The sequence below is a fragment of the Phycomyces blakesleeanus genome, assembly GCF_001638985.1.
Source record: "Phycomyces blakesleeanus NRRL 1555(-) unplaced genomic scaffold PHYBLscaffold_8, whole genome shotgun sequence".
Taxonomy (NCBI): Eukaryota; Fungi; Mucoromycota; class Mucoromycetes; order Mucorales; family Phycomycetaceae; genus Phycomyces; species Phycomyces blakesleeanus.
The window spans coordinates 1,428,924-1,450,366 of record NW_017265141.1 but is presented as its reverse complement, the minus strand read 5'-3'; the positions used below and the strand labels follow the sequence as shown (position 1 = coordinate 1,450,366).

Below are 21,443 nucleotides of genomic sequence, written 5' to 3'. Positions count from 1 at the left end.
AAATATTGCAAGTTGTTGAAATGTGTCAAAATTTAAATACATTATACTAACATTCAAAGCAAAAAAAAACAAAAAAAACCTACAAGGTACCTTCGCACCTATCAAGACGGTCTTTATGTTTTTTATAAGGAACCAAAGGAGAATCTTCCCGAGATGACTTGCTCGGAAGCTCATGGTAATTGAATGAAAACCCCCCTAATGTATATATATATATAGGACCTTTTTATATTTTTATATTATTTTCTTGGTTTTCTTGCAACTGAATTTCTATGCTTATTATTTATCTAGGTTATGGAATGCTTATATCAGTATTGAAGCGAAACCAAATGGATTTTGACGGTAACGTTTCTAGCAAAAAAAAAAGAACGATGTGGAATTCTCCTCGCCATGCTCATATATATAAATATATATATCTATATACATATATTTCGACTCATTAGGTCTATTTAGGTACTTTTTGCGCTGGCGTAACAGAAAAGGTCTGATGCAGTAAGTCATGTAAATAAATCTAATAAATAAATAAGATATATATATATATATTGAAAGGATAAAGAAGTAATAATAATAATAATATTTTTTGTGTATGGGTGTATTGGTGCGTATATTTAATATTTAATATTTAAGGTGGCAGCAAAAGACAGGTCATTCTGGAGAGTTTGTAGCTGGAGACCAGGGTGGTGAGAACTGTGCTACGGACGGTGATGTCGATGTGGCCACAGCTTTATTTTTGGCTGCAAAGGTCTGGGGACGAGGTGGCCCTAACGGCGAGCTTGATTACCGGGAAGCTGCCGTCAATTTATGCGGTGCCATATGGGAACATTGTATCCACCACGAAACATACATGCCTCTTATTGGTGACTGGGCAAGTCCAGGGGATGAAGCGTTTTTGCTTACAAGACCAAGTGACTTTATCCTTAGCGGTTACCTAATTTTCTATCTTGTATGTGTATTATTATTATTATTTTTGCAATTCGACAAATTATCACCCTTTATTAATCCCAATCAATTATTTCCTTTATGTATCTCTTGTAGGAAGATACCCAACGTGCACAACAATGGGGACATGTTGTCAATGCAATTGTAAACACTACCCAGGCTCAGCTATCCTTCAACCCTCAGACTGGCCTTTTAGCTGATTTCCTCAAATTAGATCCCAATACACGTGTGTATCACCCTGCCCGTGGCGAAGTTCTGGAAAGCGAGCATGACGGAGACTACAACTGGAATTCATGTCGTGTACCCTGGAGACTTGGCCACTATTATATGCTCACTCGAGATGAGCGTATCCGCCAACTTCTTGAGACTCAGGCTCAGTTCTTTGCCGCTCAACTTGCACGCGGGGGTGGGGGCAATGGAGATTGTGCAATTAGAGCAGGTTACAAACTTAATGGCCATTCTTATGCAGATTACACTGATATGGCCTTTGTTGCTCCCGTCAGTTTTCTTTTCTGGGTTCTTGGCTGGCAGAACCAGATGCATCAGGTTGTGCAGGATATGAATTCGATGGAAATGACATACTTTGGAGAAAGCATTGCTATGTTGTGTTTACTCATGGCTCATGTTCCTTACTAATATCTAGCTTATATAATATAATATAATATAATATAATATATACGTTTAATAAGTTATTATAATTATAATTACAATGTAGTAGTAATTATTTTGATGGTAATAATAAATACCAAAGAGAAGGGATTAAGGATGTAAAGATGTAAAGAAATATAAAGGGATTATTAAGTAGGTTTTTTTTTGGTTTTTTATGTCTGATCTATAATCTTTTCTTTTCTCTCTCCTGATATCCCCTCCTCCTTCTCCTACTTCTCCCTTCTCCTCTTACTCCTCCTAATAGTCTTCGTCTTCTTCTTTCTCCTTCATACATCAACTCTTTTACTTGTTGCTTGCTCTTGTTGTCTTTATTTCATCGCACTCATTTTATTATTTTATTATCTCTTTCGCCCACACAAATATATATATATATATATACATGTTCAAGTGTCTATGGATTTTGATTTTGTGCTCGTCTCTGCCTATACTTGCTCAACACTTTAAAGTCGATGGGCCTGTTAATAATCAAAAGGTATACAACAGCGCCACAGTTCCGATAAAATACACCATTTTACCTCAAAGTAAGCAAAAAAAATGAAAAGAAAAAATAAGAAGAAGAAGAAGAATATTTCAAATCTTTAAAAAGTTTACTATTATTTATTCTAAATCTCTTGGTCTTTCCTTTAATTTTTTTTTAAAAAAAAAAGAAATGGCCGAGATATATGTGATTTACTTGAATTTAATCATAATATTTTCATTTTCAAATATATATATGTATATAGAAATAGAAAGCGTACACACTCCAACTTCTCTGGACGTTACATTTCAATGGACTAGACGTAATGATTCTAAACTGACCCAAAGTCTATCTGCCGCGACTGGACTCTGCATGGACCCCAACTCAGACAGATCTCAGAGTAAATCATATACCACTTACTGGAAGACACCCAGCTGTAGGTTCTTTTTGCGATACCAGGCAACCGAATGGGCCTTTTCTTTTATATTCACACCAAAGTATTCACAGTCTTCTACAACACTAACTAAGAACAATCACCTGGAACAGGCCCCAATTACCATCCCTTTGGATGTACACCAAAACATAACTTCACATCCCAAATGTCCTCCAATTTTAATATAATTGACAAGTTTATGTATTTGTTTTGTTATTAGTACTAGTAATTTTATTCTTAATTACCATTTCATCTGCTAACAATAAATATTCTTTTTTTTAAAAAAAAAATTAATAGTTGTAGTGAAGCACCACTGTATGACACTATGATAATTAATGACTCCATACCATGTCTTATAGTTTACATGAACGGAATATAAGACGTTCTATTAAATAACATACAACTGGTTTCAATTTAGTGTCTAAATCATAATCGGATAATATTAGCAAAAGTTTGGTCTTTTTTTTTAAAAAATATATATATATATTATTTTTACTTTAATAAATAACAAGTAAAATCTGGATAATCATGTTTTTTTAAGAGCCATCTTTGCCACATTTTTTTTCAGGTTCTCTATTTATTTTAAGCAAAGAAGAAGAAAATATCAAGCTTCGGCTTGTATGCTCAACCAAGTCTTGCTGGAAAATAAAGTCATCGTTGTGTTTGGGCTTGAGACAACGATCGAAAGGAATCGACTCTTTTTTTTCAGTATGTTAATATGGGTCCGTTGATTCTGACTGTCATGCTCAATTTTCAAGAGACCAACCCCCCCAGACTAGATTCACTCCTCGAATCATTACCAATTCTCCTCTGCCCCGGATTATTGGTCTCATACAGCTGTATCTGTATTTCTCTCATTTTTGACGTCAGATTCGTACACTCTTGCACGTAGAAAATAGCATGGATTACTTGTCACTCCAAATTATGCGTTCTTAGCTCTGATTAGCATTTTTGGCATAGCAAGCAAATGTTATACGGTTCCTTTTATGGTTATCAGTAAACTAATATTTGTGTACAACCATACAGGACTTTATATTGACAGTTTTAATAGCATCATACAAGGTGGTTTCCATAATCCTAATTAAGGTCTCAAGATTTGCCGACCTGTCTTTCACTATCTTACAATACAAAACATACAAATCTTTTTCATTAAATATTGTAGAGAGGCTATTTCGCTTTGGTGTAGCTGTTGTCTCACTCTTATTGAATACTCTTACTGCATTATATGCAACTTGTCGGAATACTCCATATTTCTCAAAGGGGACTGATACTTTTTTTTCCTTTAGCTTAAAAAAAACACACTAAAAATTAAACCGTTCTTTTCAATTGAAAGCTCACTGAGAGTTTCTCAGGTTTTAGAAATGTTTGCTGAAAGAATCTTTTTATTTCATGTACCTTTTACACACCAGACAACTCCAATTTAAAATTTTAGCAGTGAGCCACACATTACCTTTGCGTTTTTTTAAAGAAATCAAAAAAATAAAACGTGAAGATATACAGCCAAAATATTGGCACATTAAGATAGCCAAGAATACAGCTTAAATATATATATACATATATCTATATCTTTATATAATATATTTATACTTTGACAGGATAATAGCTTATAAGCTATTCCGATATGAATATTTTGTTATATGTGATAAATCCCACAGCCGAGTGTCTGGATCAGCACAAAGCTAATAAATTTACACTTGTTGGCTCAAGATGTTTAAGAAAAAAAAAGAAAGATAAAAGTCCCAAGAAAGTAGTGGGAGCATATGGGATGTCAATGACAAATTATGTCAAAAAACTTGGAAAAATAATGGGTTCCATACGCATTATTAAAATCTCAAATAAATTTTATCTTTATATAACTATATATAATATGTACTACTCAGAATATTTTCACAGCTCTAGCTATAAGCTAATGTGGTTAATAAATATAAAGAAGTTGTATATTCTCACTAAAAAAAAAACAAAAATTTTAAAAACATTTAAGTTAAATATGGGTTAGTAAAAGATAGCTCAAGTCAAAATGATGAAAACTATCATTTAGTTCATCTCTTATTTGTTATACTTTTGTGCTCTATTAAAGTTTGATCAATTTGGTTACGTTTACAGAGAATTGGAAGGAAGCCTAGATCAGGAACAACAATAAATTTTACGGATTCATCAAAACAATGTCCGACAAGCCCGATGGAATAAAAAACCAAAAATTGTAGCTGAAGGAGGTTTCGATCCTCCGACCTTTGGGTTATGGGCCCAACGCGCTTCCTCTGCGCTATTCAGCTGTTAGTTGTGATTTACAAAGCCGCAAAAATATTTTATTCGTCACATATCAAATTTGTTTTTTTCCTCTTTTCAATTATTCTAATAAGTTAATCTTTCAACCTATGTTTTAATTTTAATTTTAATTCTTTTTATTTTATTGTTCTACTCTATATTAAAAGTTTCTTTCTTGTTATTTTTATTTTTTATTCTAACTCTACTAAAACGTAATTTTTCTTTTGTTTTATAATGAAATTGGAAATAATATAACTATTTGTTATATTTGTGATACTATTGTGGTGATCCAGACACTCAGATGTTGGATTTATCACATATAAGAACATATTCATATTGGGATAGCATAGTAGCTATCATCTTGTCCGTATAAAATATATATAAACGATTAAGTAATTGGCCCAATAGTTATTACAGTTAGTACTGTAGATAATATCTTAAAGATTGGTAAGATAATTATATCATACTGCTGGGTAAACTGTGTCAGATTAATATGGAGCTAATTTAGTAGGAAGTCCTAAAGCTCTAGTATAAAAGAGAAAAGAATAGCTAAGAGCTAAAGAAGTATGATTTATGACTTGATGTCATAATTGTTGTTGTATTTGAGATACTTTAATATCCAAAATCATATACGAACCCAGACAGAAGTACCTGTCAAAGAGGTCATTATAAATGATTATCCAATATGAAGTCCTATCTGAAACATAAGAGCAATGTGTCAGATCTATCATTGGATCATCTTCAAGAAGTACTTAAACTATTATCGCAAAGCCGTTATGATGACTCATATCCAGGGTGACTAGATATATCTCAATAAATATAAATATCATAGATAAAATAACTTTTATTAAGACAATTCGATTTGACTTGAACTTTTAATAAACACAATAAAAAAGAGTCTCAAAGTACTTATTGTTCCACCTTTCCAAATATAAATATAATATAGGGTTTGTTTATTGAGAAAAGATTTGGTATCAAAATTTGACAAGATTCCTACACTGAATTACTACTGCTATTTATATTATTTTGGATTAGAAAAATTATATGGCTGAGATCAGATAATCGATCCTATCTGAGCCTTAGAGCATCTGCAGTGGTTACATTATCAAAAACATTATATATAGTGTAGTATAGTCCCACCAGAGATTAAATACCAGTTAAAAACAGATTGCCAAATTGTGGTTACATTACAAAGGAACTATTTGGGCTTTTTGACTGTCTAAAGTTTCCAGTTTTTCACTGATGATTATGTTCATATTCTTTTTTCTAAAATTTATTTTATTGAACATTTGCTCTCTATATATGCATTAAAAATATGAATTTACTAATTTCAATATTGTCAGATTAATAGCGAGCATAATTTGTGAGAATTTCTTTGCTCATTTCTATAGACTATTGTTTGTTTTAACAAAGGGTGTGAGAGGGAAGAAAACGATTCAAAAAGATAATATCGATTCATAATGTAACACTACATATAATGTTCCTGACCTTAAAAATGAACTACATTATCTATAGTGTGGTCTGTAATGTAACCGCTGCAGACGATTTTTTAAAAACATTTCAGAATCTACATTAAAACTGTGGCAAAAATTAATTTTAATGTAACCGCTGCAGATGCTCTAACGACCTGCCCACTATACCAAATCCCGGCAGACATATAATCGTAGCATGCTTCAAACCCCGTGACAATTCTAAAGACCGACAATGCGCCTCTAACACCACTTTTATGTTACTCTTCTCTACTAGCTATCGATAGAGCTTAGAAGCACGGGAATACGCTCAGTAGAAGTTGAGAAAAGTATAATTTTGTGAAGTTTATTTTTTGGTAAAAATAATTATTTCTAAAATATTATAAATGCCGACTGAAACCGATAGTTTTCTTTTTTTTTTTATTCATTTTATTTTACTGTGTTGAGTATTTCTGAATTATATATATATATAGAAGTTATATTTGTATAATATTAGCCTACACAACTACTTCCGTCAAGCAATAACAAGCTGGGGAAGGGGGGGGGGGGGGGGGGGGGGGGGGGTTTCTAGGAATTCCGATGAATCTAAGAAAAGTAGGAAATAATGGAGCTGCGATTGTGTGATGTCACAAGAGAAAATCATCTGGTTTTTTGTATGGAATTGACATCAGAGAGATCCAAACGATATTTCGAGATATTTTAAGCTTCGATAGATTTAAACAAAGGATCTATATGCCGTGAATTACTAAAAAGTAATAGAGATAATGTTGTCTGAAATTACACATAATCGTATTTGAACATCGGTATGATTAACTAGTGTACATGAACAATCAAGCAATGCCCAATATTATCAGAGACATTGCGGTCGAGGCGAATAGGTTAAAAAAATGTTAGTGTAGGTATACTGGGGTCTGGTGTCTGGTGTCTTTTGACATAATAGACTATCTGGATAAGCTAAACGGTTTTGAATGAATAAAATAAACCCTTTGTGAATACAAGTAAAAAAGTAAGGTAAATTGACAAAGCTAGACAAGATATTATCAGTGTAGGTGAAAAATGAAAAAGATGAGTGTGTTGTGCTATGGAACCAAAATACACAGTAATACCAATACAATGTAGATCTACTACAAATATCTTTAGGTTTAACCAAAGAGAATATATGGATGCATTATAGCTGCTATATTTGATATTAGATACATGAACGGATCACTCCTGACAGGATCTCTTGTTGTAGGATATGAACGCAGGCGTTTTTAGCGCGTAACTTGTGTGCAGAGTCGATGAGGAATTGAGCAATGTTTGGTTCCGACAATTGAGGTAAATAGCTTCCCAGATGGCACAGGGTAAATTGATAGCGAGTCGTTCATATTTCACATTTGTGTCATTTAACGATCTGCGGTCATGTTTTATACACGTAAAAAAAAAGCGTGTATTTGATACGGGAGGATCAAAGGGGTTGAACTGGATGCTGAGTATTGGGACTTTAGGTAAGTTTTTCTGTGTGCTAGCGACTTGCTCATACATGCTTTTTGGGAAACTCTTCTGCATCAGCTGTCTAGTAATATTATTAAAACAAAGCAAAATAAAATAAAACATCGCAAATTCATCGGTATCTGCTTATATTTTAGAGTGAATTGGCTCGTGTGTGTGTGCAGGATGATATTACTAGAAGCGTTGTATTTGTCAATCATGATTAATACTACTATTTCATCTAAAGTTGGAGGATTGCATTCTTGTTGACATTGTGGTTCGTAAAACACTCCAATGCAAGAATGCTTTAACGGTAACTCCATTTATTCGTGCTACTTGATTTATAATCTACATCGGAACTACTTGCATTAACTATCGTTTTACATATTATAGTGTATAGAGCACTTTAAGGTACTAGAGTTTGTAGGAATAGCAGACAGGACAGTCTGGTATAACCGCGGTATTTTCTCCTTGTTGTTCTTCAACCCGTACTTGAACCTGTAGAAATATATATCATATTATAATATAACGTATTAAAATAATATTAATAATGAAATATTTTCTGTTGATTATTATTAGCCTTTAAACTTTATTTGGCAGCAGAGAGATTGTTGTTTGCTCTCTGCTGAAGAATATAAGCTGTAGTTTTATGATTTTTGTTTTTGGGTCCACATAACAACTCTTGTTGGATTTTCAGCTGTGGCCAGTCAATTGACATGAGGGGTCTTATTTTACTGCAGTAGTTCTCGCTTTCGGGCCTTTTAAGTACAAAAGCAAGATTTGTATTTTGTGATTGTATAATATTTTTAATACTAGTGCAAAAGGTTATTTTAGCCTTATTGTATGTTACAAATCAGTACCGAAAGAAAAGGATGATTTTGAGGTTGATTTCAAAGACGATTATAGCGGTCAGTTTTCGATAACTCTTTATTTTAAAACATGTCATTACTTTTGAGCTACAGTAATAGTAAAAACAGAGAAAGAGAGGGAGGGATATTGAAAGGTATTTGTATAAATATAAATATTAAAAGGGAAGCAATCGTGCTTAATTAAAGTTTCACTTTAAAGCACACTGTAAACCCAAGAAAATCGTGCAAAACCCTCTTACTAAAATCGCCTTCTTTTTACGGCAGTATAATTATATCTTAAAACCTAGCATTGAACCAAAATATACATTGTCTCTAATCAACCTGAACAATATGTATCCTACCGAAGCTGTGGCCTAGTATGCCTAATTTGGTATGGTATTGTTGTATACCCTGGATCCATCCATCAACCGGTCGCTCGAGTTTCTAAAGGGAATTTCTCTTTCGAGCTCTTATCCCTGATAAAATCCGTCTCCAATTCTGGTTCCGTCAGTACCGAGTTACTTATTTATTATATACGTATCTTTGATGTATACTTGGCAGCTGTATTATATATTTTAACTTGGTATTTCGCAAAGCCGTTTCCTACCAAGATGATGTGTTTTTTTATATGCTCTTTTACCTTTTCGCTGCCGTCTCTGTTGTAATACTTTGTCAAATTATTTTTGTTCATTTATTACTTTATTTACATATTTTTTACGCCTCTTATATTCAGAAGCTACCTTTTCTTTTTCTTTTTTACTCCAATCATTCTTCAGCTATTATCGAGTCGTATACAGGCCACAGTGTGCAAGGCCTAGGAAAGCCTGTAAAAGATACTTTTATCTGTCCGACTTCAATTCAATGGACTTGTTTATTTATTCTGTACATATAAGTCGATTAAAGAAAAAACATTTAGTTTTATGATAACATTATTATTATTATTAACTATCAGTCTGTATACTTGAGTCGAAAATCCAAGTACAAGAAATAGGGGTAAAATACACTTGTAAATAAAACAAATCATACATTAAAAGAATGTAAAATATAAACGTGTCACGTGCCTCTTTCGATCATAAAAATGGCACTGAGATTTTTCTTTGTATATACTTGGTAGATTGCTGGCTTCAACAAACGACAAAAAAGAAAAGCATGGTACGTTTGTTTTGCTGACATTATTAAACAAAAAAAAAGAGTAACATCCATAAAATATTATTAGAGTAACATCAGTAATAACTATAAAAATATTTTACACCTTATTATATTTATTTATACATTCTTGTGATTTCATTGAATTAACAGCACGTACACTTTTAGTCCGTTCTTTTGGAAACCTCCCTAGGTGACATTGTAATTGATCTTTTTACTGAAGAATGTCCAAAGACAACCTTGAATTTCCTAAAACTCTGCAAAATCAAATACTACAATTTCTCGCCATTTCACAATGTTCAAAAAGACTTTATGGCCCAGACAGGCGATCCGACTGGCAAGGGTGAGAAGGGAGAATCGATCTACGGCATCCTAGAGGGCCCATCCAAAAGATACTTTCCAGCAGAGATCAACCCAAAACTCAAACATACCAAGCGCGGCACAGTCTCAATGGCCGTTGCTCAGGATGCATCAGTTGAGAGCGGCGGTGTGAGCGGAAGTCAATTCTTCATTACACTTGCAGACGATTTAGATTACCTGGATGGAAAGTACACCGTGTTTGGTGAGGTCGCTGAAGGATTTGACGCGCTCGACAAGATCAACGAGGCATATTGTGACAACAAGGGCCGGCCCTACAGAGACATTCGTATTCGACACACTGTTATTCTTGACGATCCTTTCCCGGATCCAAAAGGACTAGAGATTCCGGATCGATCGCCAGTACCAACAAAGGAACAGCTCGAGTCAATGCGGATTGCTGAAGACGAGGAGATTGAAGAACAGGGTGATCCCCAAGAGATTGAGAATAGACGGAGAGAGCGTGAGGCAAGAGCACACGCCTTGACTTTGGAGATGGTTGGTGACTTGCCATTTGCTGAAGTTAAACCACCAGAAGATGTATTGTTTGTTTGTAAACTCAATCCAGTTACCCGTGACGAGGATCTGGAGATGATCTTTTCTCGCTTTGGGCACATCAATAGCTGTGAGATCATTCGTGATCGTCAGACAGGTGATTCACTTTGCTATGCGTTTATTGAATTTGATAAAAAAGAAGACGCTGAAGAGGTATATATATATATATATATATGTGTGTGTGTGTGTGTGTTATTTTTAGAAAGAGAGAGATAGAGAGAAATCATTGATACTCATTATTCCAATTGTGTATTGGGTCATATATGTAACATATTATTACTATTATTTTTGTAGGCTTATTTCAAGATGCAATCTGTGTTAATTGACGATCGCCGCATTCACGTTGACTTTTCGCAATCTGTCTCCAAACTTCATAGAGATTGGATCACCAAACGCTTACAGGGTGGTAACGAGTCTATGGGTGGATTTGACAACCTTCAAAAGAGAACCCGTTACAGAGAAGGCGAGGGAGGCAATTCACGGGGTGCAGATTACGAACTTGTGTTTGATTCTGAGGAGAGAAAGAGCGGCGCGGGCCCCGACAAGAAACGACAGAAAACTGAAACAAAACATGAGAAGTCAACCTCAGAAGACAAACCTGACCATAGTCGATCAGAACGAAGATCAGAACATCGGTCAGACCACAGAGACAGTCGATCGGATAGAAAATCCGACTACAGTAGATCTGACAGGCGCCCAGACTACCGAGACAGCCGAGACAGTAGAGACAGTAGAGACAGCCGATCTGACAATAGGGATAGTCGGTCAGCAAATAGAGACAATAGATCAGACAATAATAACAAGTCAGACCACTATTCTAGTCATCGCTCGGATAATAAGGATCGCAGAAGAGACTATCGAGATGACAATCGATCAGATAGACGAAGACGGTAAAAGAAAACGATAACAATATATATATATATATACATATATACACAGAAAGATGATAGATAAAAAATATCTTGTAAGTAGCTAAAATAAAGGCAAAGGCAAAAACAAAACAAAAACACACACACACACACAAAAGAAATAGGACTCTGTGAAGTTTAACATTAAAGATGTTAAACGGCACCAAAGAAGAAAAATAACTATTTCTAAATGTGCATGATTTTCAATATGGATCATTTTATTAGTCAAATGATTATATAAAAAAAAAGGTTTTAAAGATTTGATAATATATATATATGTACTTGTTTATGCAAACATAGAGTTTGAGGTTATATGAATATATGGATATATATATATATAAGGCAAGAACAAAATAGACATGAACAACATGAAAGCTTAAAGTTTAAATGTATTCTATTATCTTCGATTGTCAATTAGTGTAGGGGCTTCACTAAAGGTAGGACTTGAAGTGCCGTTTATTCTTGGTGTCTGATATCGAATGAGTGTCAACGGCATGTCCATTACGGTTGATTGTTGCTTTTTCAGACGGGTAACAAGCTTGGCAAGATGCATGTGAGAAAGTACAACATAAAGTCCCTATATGAATATATATATATATGTGTGTAGTTTGGGAAGGAAGTATTTTTTTCGGTGAGTTAAAAACAAAATTGTTAACAAAACATATGTATGTGTAAAGAGAAAGAGAAAGAATAGACATACGCATATCGATACATCGCGTACGAGGGCCATTGCTGCCGTCAAATTGGTTAGCCTGACATCAATGTGGCACATTGTGGAGACAAGCGAGTGAGGAGATAACTCGACAGAGATGATTTTATACTCGCAATCACGGATATATTCGCTGCTGTTCAACAACATACGCATCATATTGATACCCTTGCCGCTACAGTTGACAGCAAAGAAGAAAAGGCCTGGTCTCCAGTAGTGATAAGCCAGGGAGAGTTTATTCTATTATTATTATTATTATTATTATTATTATTATTATTTAATATAATATGAGTGTATGTGTTTTGGTTTATTCAAGATGAAATTTTACTCACGGTAGACATGACGACCATGTCGAATAAGAGGCAGAACATCATTATGGAACTGGTTATGATAGTGACCACTGCGCCTGCAGGAATAGCACGATAACCTTCAGTCGAATATTTTCCTGGAACCACATACACAAAAAGTATTTATATCAAAATACCAATACATCAATAAAGGTATGAATAAACAGAAACAGAAGCAGGAAGACAGATCTCACACATACATACACACGTACATATGTGTGTAGAGCAGTAAGAGTGAAAATGAAATAGAGATTTATAGTGTACATATATGTACATATATTATTCTAAAGATCCCAAAATGATTATAGTAAAAACATTATTCTTTTCATCTACTACTACTACTACTACTACTACTTCTTCTTTAGGTAATGTATAGAGTATTTTCTCCATTAATTCTTTCCTTCTTTCTCTAGTTTCATAATAATCTTCTTTTTCTTCCGTCTCTTCCTCCTATTCTTATCCTTCTTCTTTTATCGACCTGTAGTTCTTTGCCTTTATCTTTACCTTCGATTATATGATTTCCAGCATCATAAAAGTCTTGGAAGATACTCAACTATCATATTGTTATTATCATTATTATTACTGTTGCTACTGTTACTGTTTTATAAAAAAATATACTTACAAGGTATATTGCATTCATACTCAAAACACATATCTTGTTCCATGTGTAAAGGTTGGCCATTTTTTGACCGAAAGATTCTCTTTGAGTACACGCACTCTGTTGGTTAGACATGATATTTATAGATTTTTATATGGATATAGATAGATACACACACACACACACACATATATATATATATATACAAGGAGGAGAAGAGATATTTTGGAGTTTCTTTGATCTTTCAAAGAATTCGTTACATTTCCATTTCACCCAGTAAAACAATTTTTTTATGTGCAATGACATTTGAATTCACAAAATGCAATGTATAATCATTTTAATTCTTATTTCTTTTTTTTTTCTTTTTTAAAAAAAATACACATATATATATATAATTATATATCCGTACAAGTGGAGCGATTATCTGTATTTGTGTTCGTAGTAAATCTGTGTGTAGTACTAGTGGTAGCAGCAGCAGTAGTAGTAGTAGTAGTAGTGGTAGATGTTTGCGTACGTACGTGGCATGTATAGCTGTTTATATATGAGTTTGTGTCTGGGTGTGTGTGTGTGTCTGTATGTATGAATGTATTTGTGCGTAAGATTTGTCCAAAATATATATTTTTTGTATGTATGTTTTGTTTGATTAAACAGTCTCGGCCAATACTGATTCTAATGTCTCTACTGCGCTCTGCTCAATGATAACTTTGTCGTATGTCAAGAGATCCAATACATTGGTGTCCTCGACATGGATAACTTCGCAACGGGGGATGTTGCGAGCAGCCAACTCAAGACTGGGGTTGCAGTCGTTCAGGACAACCAACAGAGTAGGCTCACCATAGGCCTGGTCAATCAATTGAGCCAATTCGCGAGATTTGGGGGATGTGTATTCCTGAAGGGACTGGACGACAATCAATTGATCCTGGGCATACTTTGTGCTCAAGGCAACACGCAGACCCAATTCCTGAACCTTTCTAGGCAAATCAGTACTGTGATCTCTGGGCTTTGGTCCAAAAGCAATACCACCTTTAATAATCCGAAAAAAAATATACACAAAAAACAGGTCAGTTTGTTTTTTCATTCATTCCTAGGAGATTATTTATCCTCTTTGTTTTCTTTCCACCTTGGATCAAAATATATATACACACGCACACGCACACACACACACATATATATAGATATATAGATATATAGATAGATAGATAGATAGATAAAGATATACATATGTATATGCTTGATTTTTCTTCTTCTTTCTACTCTCACTCTCTTATATATATAATATAATATAATATTACTTCATTTTATTTTACTTACCTCCTCTAATATGAGGTGCTCTCAGACTACCCATTCTTGCCTTTCCTCGACCCTTTTGTGGTGCGGCCTTCTTTGAGGAACCGCGGACATCAGCACGACCCTTTGTAGACTGAGTTCCCTGGCGCATGCCATCGCGCTGCCAGACAACAACACGATGAAGAATGTCTCTACGGAGAGGAGCATTGAATACACCACGATCGAGGTTGACAATCGAAACGGGTTCGCTGGTGTTGAAGTCACGGAGAAAAGCTTGGACATGGGGTGAGAATGGAGAGACGGCTTTTTTTATACATAGGAAAATAAGTTTGAAAGAATAAGCAAAGTGTTAATTTTGTGTTAAAAGGTTTGATAATTTCGACATTAGTTTATTTTAGTTTTTTTTTAAATATATATATATCTACATAGCTTTTACTCTAAAATTTACCTTTAGGGATAGTCTCTGCAATGGTTGCAAATGCACACTTTTGTACAGCAGTGGCCTAACAAAACAAAACAAAAAGGAAAGAAAGTGAAAGTTAAAAGATAAATATAAAATGTAATGCGCAATAGTTGGAACAATTGAGTAGTGTAAAATGAATGAAGGAGAATGAAGGGGGGTATTTTGTCGGGTTTAATTCTATTTACCTTGAGGACAGCTGAAGCAGAGCCTGCTGCAGTAGAGAATGCTTTCAAAAACGACATTACAAAAGTGTACAAGAAAAGTGAAGGGAGGAATACAGAAAAAGACAAAAACACAGGGAGGAGTAGTCACAGCATGGTTCGTTTTTCATTGTCCGACTTTATTTTCTTTTCTTTTCTTTAAGAGACAAGATATAACGAGAACACTCTATTTAGTTCTTTAAAGAAGCTATAGCATAATACGCACACACATATATATGTGGATAAAAATGTAATTTTGAAGTGAATATCTATATATCAGAAAATCAGAGTAATTTTGATTTTGATTTATCAAGTATTGAAATCCTCTGAAGTAATAACCCTGGATTTATAAATGTAGATTTACACCCAAAAATCTTCATACTGCGATTGCTTTTATTAAAACAAAATGCCCACAGTGGTTGCCCTGAAGTATTTGGGACTGAAATACTACTCTAGCTAAATCAATATAAATCGTGTATGATACGCGTTTTTTTTTCTTTTTTTTTTCTTTGAAATGTTGCTAGGGAAATAATAATTTAAGCCGTGTACGACAGTAAAACCATAAAAGAAGAAAAAAGAAGTATATATTCAACAATAAAAATTATAATAGTGATATTTATTACAATCGTCAAGTAAAAATCAACTACAACAGAGAAAAGTTGAATATTTTTCATTTAAATAACCTTCAATATGAAATAATGATACATGTAATTCATGTAATTATATCGAGTTCATGAGAGCTAAAGTCTTACGATTCTTTAGACATAAATTACAATGGCATGTGAATTAAGTAAACCTCCATCTTTCCATTTTTGATAAAACGCTAGAAATTACACAAGAAAATAAAGTAAGAATACCTATAAATACGTATATATAACTATCGAAATTCAGTACTCCAGATTAAACTAAATTAGAAAGAATAATTTATGCTGTAGTTATGATACATATGAAATATACATAAGAGATAAAGAGAGAGAGAGAGAGAGATGTTCATCTTATAACCTCTTGCTATTCAAGCCAAGAGTTAATATTTATTACTAAAATAAAATTTAAATTTTTTTAAAAAGATAGAATTTAAAATTACATATAAATATAAATATATATATATATATGTAAAAAGCCATATTTGTACTATCCGAGTCACGTGTACAACACAGACCATCCATCAGCATCCCATCAAGTACCAAGTCAGAGTGACTTGATTTCATCTAGTTTTGGTTATCTTTCTTTTAACAAACCCTTGTCCCTTTTATTTGTCTTCTTCTTTTTCTTTCATATATATATATATAAGAATATAAAATAATATATTATAGATACTCTTTCATCGTCTTCTTCTTCTTCTTCTTTAAACCTCACACACAAATCTCACGTTCTCACGCTCTCACGCCTTCCATCTCTCTTTATCTATCACACACACACACACACACACAAACGCACGCACTTCCTCTACACACTCTTTTGTTGCCCTAAAAAAAAGCAACAAAGCCAAAACCATAAAAAAAAGAAATACCATATATACATACATAAGTTACATATATATAAATCAATGGCGTCTCCAGCTACAATGAGCAAGAAACGTAACCATCCTGAAGAGGCAATTACGAATCCCGAAAAAAGAGCGTGTCTTGAAGAACCAGCAGACCTTGTTGTTGAGCTGACAAGTGTGTTGGCAGAGATCAAGAGCACACCTTCGTCAGGCCAGATCTCGGCTGAGCTTCTTGAAACCTTAAAAGGACTCATGCTCCAGATCGAGCATCTGTCGGCCGACAAATCAAACACAAAAGCAAGAGAGATGAAAGATGAAAGTGATCGATGCCTGGAATCATGGTTCGATGATCTGTTGGCCCAGTGCGAGGCCGATGGCGAGTTGGACTGGAATGAGCTTGAGCTGGAACTTAGCGAAGATGACGACGACGATGTAGAAGATACCTTGGCATTGGCACTGGCTTTACAGGAAGACCATGACAATGACAATGATAATGACGATGAGAGTGAGATCGTTGATATTGAAGAACTAAGCGACTGTATCGAATCTAGTTCTGTGAGAGTCGTATAATTTTTTTCTCTTCTTCTTTGACTTCTTTTTCTTTGAAAGATATATAAAAAGAAGAAGAAAAGGAAGAAGAAGAAGACGATGAAAGAAAGAAAGAGAAGAAAAGAAAAGAAAAAGGTTTGTTGATGATAATGATGCATGATTATAGTGCTTTATTGTAATCTTCTTTGATCTTTAACACCTTGTTATTGTTGTTTTTTTTTATAGTTTTTATCCGCATTTTTCCTTGACCTCCTCCATTCCCCTTCGATTACCCCTCGCTAAGCTTGTTTAACTTGCTGTATTTTTCATCTTATTCTTCTTCTACTATTATTGCCACTACTACCACTACTTTTATTATTGCTATTCTATTCTATTCTATTCTATTCTATTATATATATTATTATGTTTCCTTTTGTGTGAATACCAAGACATATATTTTCCCTCTCAAGTGTCTCCTTTATCTCTCTCTTTCTCTTTTGCTCTTTCTGTCTTATCCATTTTTACCTTTGTTTATTTACTTTGTAACAAATAAATTCGGTAAATGTATTTTCCTTTTTCCCTTATTTTTATAGATTTTCAACCGGATTGTCTTTGTAAAACCAGAAATTCCCCCCAAAAAAAGTTTTAGGTGACTCACCTCATTTCCTCTCGTAAAATAATATCAAACCTTCATCTTATTCACAATTGTAACAGTCGAAATATCAACCAGAGCCAAACCCAAACCCAAAAAGAAAAGGAAAAAAAAAGAGCAAAAATACCCTTTTGTTCGATCGACTTCTATAAAGCCTTTCCTTGGTGGTACAAGCGGGCTAAGTGAAATAAGGAGATAAAAAAAAGAGACAAAAAAAAACCGTTAAAAATGTATAATACGAGTGGGGGTCCAATTGCATGTCCGGCGAACAATTCACTTTTGCCTTTCATTCTACCATCCAAAAACCCAATCAATCAATCAATCAATAAATAAATCGAAGAATTATTTAGCAGAGCACAAATACACACACAAAAAAAAACCAAGTCCTATGAATTTTACCTCTTTGATTTAAGCCAATTTTGAATTCAACCTCTTTTTGTTCTTTTATTCTCTACGCGTGCAAACGAGCAAATTGAAGAAGTTGATCAATTAACAAGGGAAGTTTTCTTATAGATCTATATATGTAGAATATTCTCTTTAAATATATATATATACTAGATAGAAGAACAAAAAAAAGAGATCATTTTGTATTATAAACATTTTAGCTGTATATACACATAACATCACATCAAATCATATCAAACCACACATTACACATTACACTTTCTTTTTTTTAGGGGGTTTTTTTTAAAAGCTTTCAAGTGTCATTTGCTTTACAACATCAGTGTTTTCAACCGCTACCAAAAATTCCTCAAAGCTGACCTTTCCATCCTTGTCTTTGTCAGCTTCCATAATAGTCTTGTCAACGATCTGCTGGAGCTGGTTGTCCTTGAGGTTGTTTCCGACCATCATCTTAAGCACCAAAAACAGTTCTCCATTCGAAATGAATCCATCACGATCAATATCATATACCTTGAATGCAACTAATCAAAGAGAAAAAAAAACATAAGGGAGAGAACACCAGCCAGACAAACAGACCAGTCAGATCATTACTATTATCTTTTCATTTTTATGTGTAAAGAATGATAGATTATATATATATATATATATATTGGTTTACTCACAGGCAAGTTTTTCTCGTCGATTTCCACGGGCACTGAATGCACTCAGACCTTTGATAAACTCATCGAAATCGACATCACCTCCACCATCTTCGTCAAAAATGGCAATCATTCGAGTAGCCAATGGATTGTTGGCAATCTGTGGAATTGCCAAGAATTCTTCGCTGTCAATAGATCCCGAATGATTTTTATCGAGTTTTATGAAACGTTTGTAAAGACGTTGAACCTCTTCAGCCGAGACTATTGGTACCAACAAGAAAAGTAACAAGAAAAAATCCCATAAATGAAAGATATATATATATATATATGAAGAGAGAGAGAGAGAAGATAATAAGAATGACAGTAATAGAAAGAAAGATAGAAAAGAAAAGAAGTGTATTTTTTAAAGTTAGAATATGCTTCTTCTTTTATGAATTTACTCACAGTTGGAAGAATTGACAATATCTTCGAGTTGAGAGCCTGACTGCCCCATTTGATAGGTTGTGTAATAAAGAAGAAGGAGAAAAGAAGGGAAAAGAAGAACGAAAGAAAGAAAGTGGTTATGTATATAAAGTGGTACTTTGTATCCAACACAAACTAAATGTTGTATATATATATATGTGTGTGTGTATGTAGAGTGATATATATATATATAATAATAAAATAAAAAAGAAGGGCCAATGGCTTAGAGTTGCCTGATCTCCAATAAAAAAAATATGAATAAAGAATATAAGAAATATATATATAAAATAAAATAAGAATCCCCCATGTTTTTTTTTCTTTTTTACATTTGTTGCGTCACAAGGACCGCATCTTGCTCTTCATTTAGAACTTTAGCTTCGTTATTAGCCACTTGATTCTTTTGGTACCTCTTTGTTCTACAACAATCTCAGCCATACAAAGGCATTACACACCGTACTGTACTCTATTTCACACAAATATTTAGCCAAACTCTCTTTCTTTTTCTTTAAAGATATTATATTATAAAATTGAATATAATAGCATACTGAGTATCTATGCACATGTGTGTATGAATAAATGTGAAGCAGAAAGTCAAAATATACTATTCAAAATTTTCTATAGTGTAGGTTGCTATATGAAATATACAAATATCTTTGTTCACATATACATATTCAATGTAATTCAAAAGTCTTCTTTAATGGACAAAGGGCCTTGGATCATGTTAACTGGTATCTGACAGGAACCTTTTCTCCTCTTTCCTTATTTTCCAGTTTGGTAATGAATGTCCGACCATAATCAACAGTTTTGGATCAAGCATCATAGTGCAATAATCTATAATAGGATTCTTCCCTTTTTCTTTTCTTTTTATTTTCATACATACATACATACATACCTACACACACACACACACACACACACACACATATATATATATATATAAAACAGAGTAAAAAATGTGACATTAAAAAGAATCCCCTTTTTTAAAGAAAGATTCTTTATAATCACACTAGAAATAATAGTTATTTGGATCAAAGGGTTTAAATATCGGTAACCTCTTGTCTTTTGCTCGTCTTCATTTGAAGCTGTCCTCTATTTTCATTGTAAAATAATCATAGTGGTAATAATAGTAAAGAATGTATGCTTGTGTGGAGCATATATGGTTTTAATGATGATTTTTTTCCTATTTACAAAACAAAATAAAATAATGATGCTGTTAACAATGAAGATGAAACAAAAAAGAAGAAGTTCAATTCATATACATATCTATATCTATTTTGTATTCTAATCCATTTCCATGTCTTGGGATACTATTGGTTCTTGACCTGTCAATTCCTTTTCCACAAATCCAGCATCATCATAAACCAAAACACCTTGTTTCCATGCACCATACTTGAGACCAATTTTTTTGTTCCGTTCATACTCTTTCATAATCGAGTCCTCGTTACCCTTCCAATCACGATACAATTGAAGGTTCTGGCGACCGATCAATCGAATACATTTGACTCGTAGATCATTTGTAGACTAATAAAGATACCAATAAATACACATATACACATATACAAAAAAAAAAAGAAAAAGAAAGAAAGAAAGAAAACCCTACCCATTTCGGTAACAGTTCTTTGGAGATCTCTCCAAAGTGACCGATTCCATATTGCTCAATGCCCTGAATCAACAAACTCTTTTCGACATCAGTCCATTTACGTGCTTCTTCTTTCTTTAAGCCCTTTGGAGGACGGAAATAACTAAATAATAAATATATAGCTTTATTAGAGATTCTATTCAATAGATATGCGCACACGTATTTATAAATAAATAACTATATATATAGATGTATTTACTCTTGATTCAAAGTGCCATCGTCATGAATCATGTTTTTTGTGATTTCAAACTCGGGACGGACACAAAACTTTAGACGAAAGTTCTTGACCCATTCTTGCTTGTCTTTGAGTTTTTGCTCTTCTGCATTGAGAACTGGATTGGATTCGATTTCTTCCGTTTTAACACTTGTGTAATCAGCCATGACAAATGATAGAAAATAATTGATTAAATAAATATTCTCGTTTCTTTTTTTTTTAAAATATAATAAAAAAATCAGAGTCAAAGTTACCATAATGCGCCAGAAGTCACACAATAAGAGAATCAGAAATATAATGAAATT

The 21,443-nt window shown here is 33.6% G+C and overlaps 9 protein-coding genes and 1 non-coding gene across 10 annotated transcripts; 4 read left to right on the top strand and 6 right to left on the bottom strand.

Moving 5' to 3' along the window:
* Nucleotides 1-87: 87 nt before the first annotated feature.
* PHYBLDRAFT_111417 (glycoside hydrolase family 8 protein) lies at nt 88-1,572 on the top strand (the record flags this gene model as incomplete). Its single annotated transcript, XM_018428216.1, has 5 exons — nt 88-175; nt 289-339; nt 441-489; nt 625-946; nt 1,033-1,572. Coding segments are annotated over 5 exons (1,050 nt in total), but the record flags the coding sequence as incomplete, so codon positions are not given.
* Nucleotides 1,573-1,984: 412 nt separating this feature from the next.
* On the top strand, nt 1,985-2,683 carry PHYBLDRAFT_67849 (hypothetical protein; the record flags this gene model as incomplete). Its single annotated transcript, XM_018441858.1, has 2 exons — nt 1,985-2,126; nt 2,328-2,683. 2 exons carry the CDS (start codon nt 1,985-1,987, stop codon nt 2,681-2,683), a joined length of 498 nt encoding a protein of 165 aa, XP_018293126.1.
* A 2,013-nt stretch (nt 2,684-4,696) lies between these two features.
* On the bottom strand, nt 4,697-4,768 carry PHYBLDRAFT_t110. Its single transcript has one exon. It is a non-coding gene; the product is annotated as a tRNA-Met (tRNA).
* A 2,667-nt stretch (nt 4,769-7,435) lies between these two features.
* On the bottom strand, nt 7,436-9,238 carry PHYBLDRAFT_67848 (hypothetical protein; the record flags this gene model as incomplete). The annotated part of the gene is made up of 5 exons (XM_018441857.1): nt 7,436-7,784; nt 8,084-8,197; nt 8,560-8,655; nt 8,808-8,851; nt 9,188-9,238. 5 exons carry the CDS (start codon nt 9,236-9,238, stop codon nt 7,436-7,438), a joined length of 654 nt encoding a protein of 217 aa, XP_018293125.1.
* A 623-nt stretch (nt 9,239-9,861) lies between these two features.
* On the top strand, nt 9,862-11,373 carry PHYBLDRAFT_89229 (hypothetical protein; the record flags this gene model as incomplete). The annotated part of the gene is made up of 2 exons (XM_018443710.1): nt 9,862-10,758; nt 10,900-11,373. Coding segments are annotated over 2 exons (1,371 nt in total), but the record flags the coding sequence as incomplete, so codon positions are not given.
* Nucleotides 11,374-11,910: 537 nt separating this feature from the next.
* PHYBLDRAFT_144435 (hypothetical protein) lies at nt 11,911-13,302 on the bottom strand (the record flags this gene model as incomplete). Its single annotated transcript, XM_018431221.1, has 5 exons — nt 11,911-12,090; nt 12,214-12,462; nt 12,555-12,667; nt 13,074-13,122; nt 13,192-13,302. The coding sequence occupies 5 exons, from the start codon at nt 13,300-13,302 to the stop codon at nt 11,911-11,913; spliced, it is 702 nt and encodes a 233-aa protein (XP_018293123.1).
* Nucleotides 13,303-13,488: 186 nt separating this feature from the next.
* PHYBLDRAFT_181050 (hypothetical protein) lies at nt 13,489-15,159 on the bottom strand (the record flags this gene model as incomplete). The annotated part of the gene is made up of 4 exons (XM_018438408.1): nt 13,489-14,190; nt 14,479-14,757; nt 14,903-14,957; nt 15,103-15,159. The coding sequence occupies 4 exons, from the start codon at nt 15,157-15,159 to the stop codon at nt 13,811-13,813; spliced, it is 771 nt and encodes a 256-aa protein (XP_018293122.1). The 3' UTR covers nt 13,489-13,810.
* Nucleotides 15,160-16,663: 1,504 nt separating this feature from the next.
* Nucleotides 16,664-17,434, top strand: PHYBLDRAFT_167402 (hypothetical protein; the record flags this gene model as incomplete). The annotated part of the gene is made up of 2 exons (XM_018435636.1): nt 16,664-17,158; nt 17,378-17,434. The coding sequence occupies 2 exons, from the start codon at nt 16,664-16,666 to the stop codon at nt 17,432-17,434; spliced, it is 552 nt and encodes a 183-aa protein (XP_018293121.1).
* A 275-nt stretch (nt 17,435-17,709) lies between these two features.
* Nucleotides 17,710-19,344, bottom strand: PHYBLDRAFT_32453 (hypothetical protein). Its single transcript, XM_018439996.1, has 4 exons — nt 19,268-19,344; nt 18,848-19,084; nt 18,183-18,706; nt 17,710-17,961 (listed from the first exon to the last, which is right to left on the bottom strand). The coding sequence occupies exons 1-3, from the start codon at nt 19,314-19,316 to the stop codon at nt 18,471-18,473; spliced, it is 522 nt and encodes a 173-aa protein (XP_018293120.1). The 5' UTR covers nt 19,317-19,344; the 3' UTR covers nt 17,710-17,961; nt 18,183-18,470.
* A 1,222-nt stretch (nt 19,345-20,566) lies between these two features.
* On the bottom strand, nt 20,567-21,305 carry PHYBLDRAFT_67842 (Homeodomain-like DNA binding domain-containing transcription factor; the record flags this gene model as incomplete). The annotated part of the gene is made up of 3 exons (XM_018441856.1): nt 20,567-20,806; nt 20,886-21,027; nt 21,124-21,305. 3 exons carry the CDS (start codon nt 21,303-21,305, stop codon nt 20,567-20,569), a joined length of 564 nt encoding a protein of 187 aa, XP_018293119.1.
* Between the last annotated feature and the right edge of the window lie 138 nt (nt 21,306-21,443).

Excerpts from the sequence above, each read along its gene's own strand:
- PHYBLDRAFT_32453 (XM_018439996.1), bottom strand. The coding sequence starts at position 19,316 with ATGGGGCAGTCAGGCTCTCAACTCGAAGATATTGTCAATTCTTCCAAC. Across the intron at positions 19,085-19,267 it reads TATTGTCAATTCTTCCAACT|TCTCGGCTGAAGAGGTTCAA; the intron begins GTGAGTAAATTC and ends TGGTACCAATAG. Across the intron at positions 18,707-18,847 it reads TCGACGAGAAAAACTTGCCT|TTGCATTCAAGGTATATGAT; the intron begins GTGAGTAAACCA and ends CTCTTTGATTAG.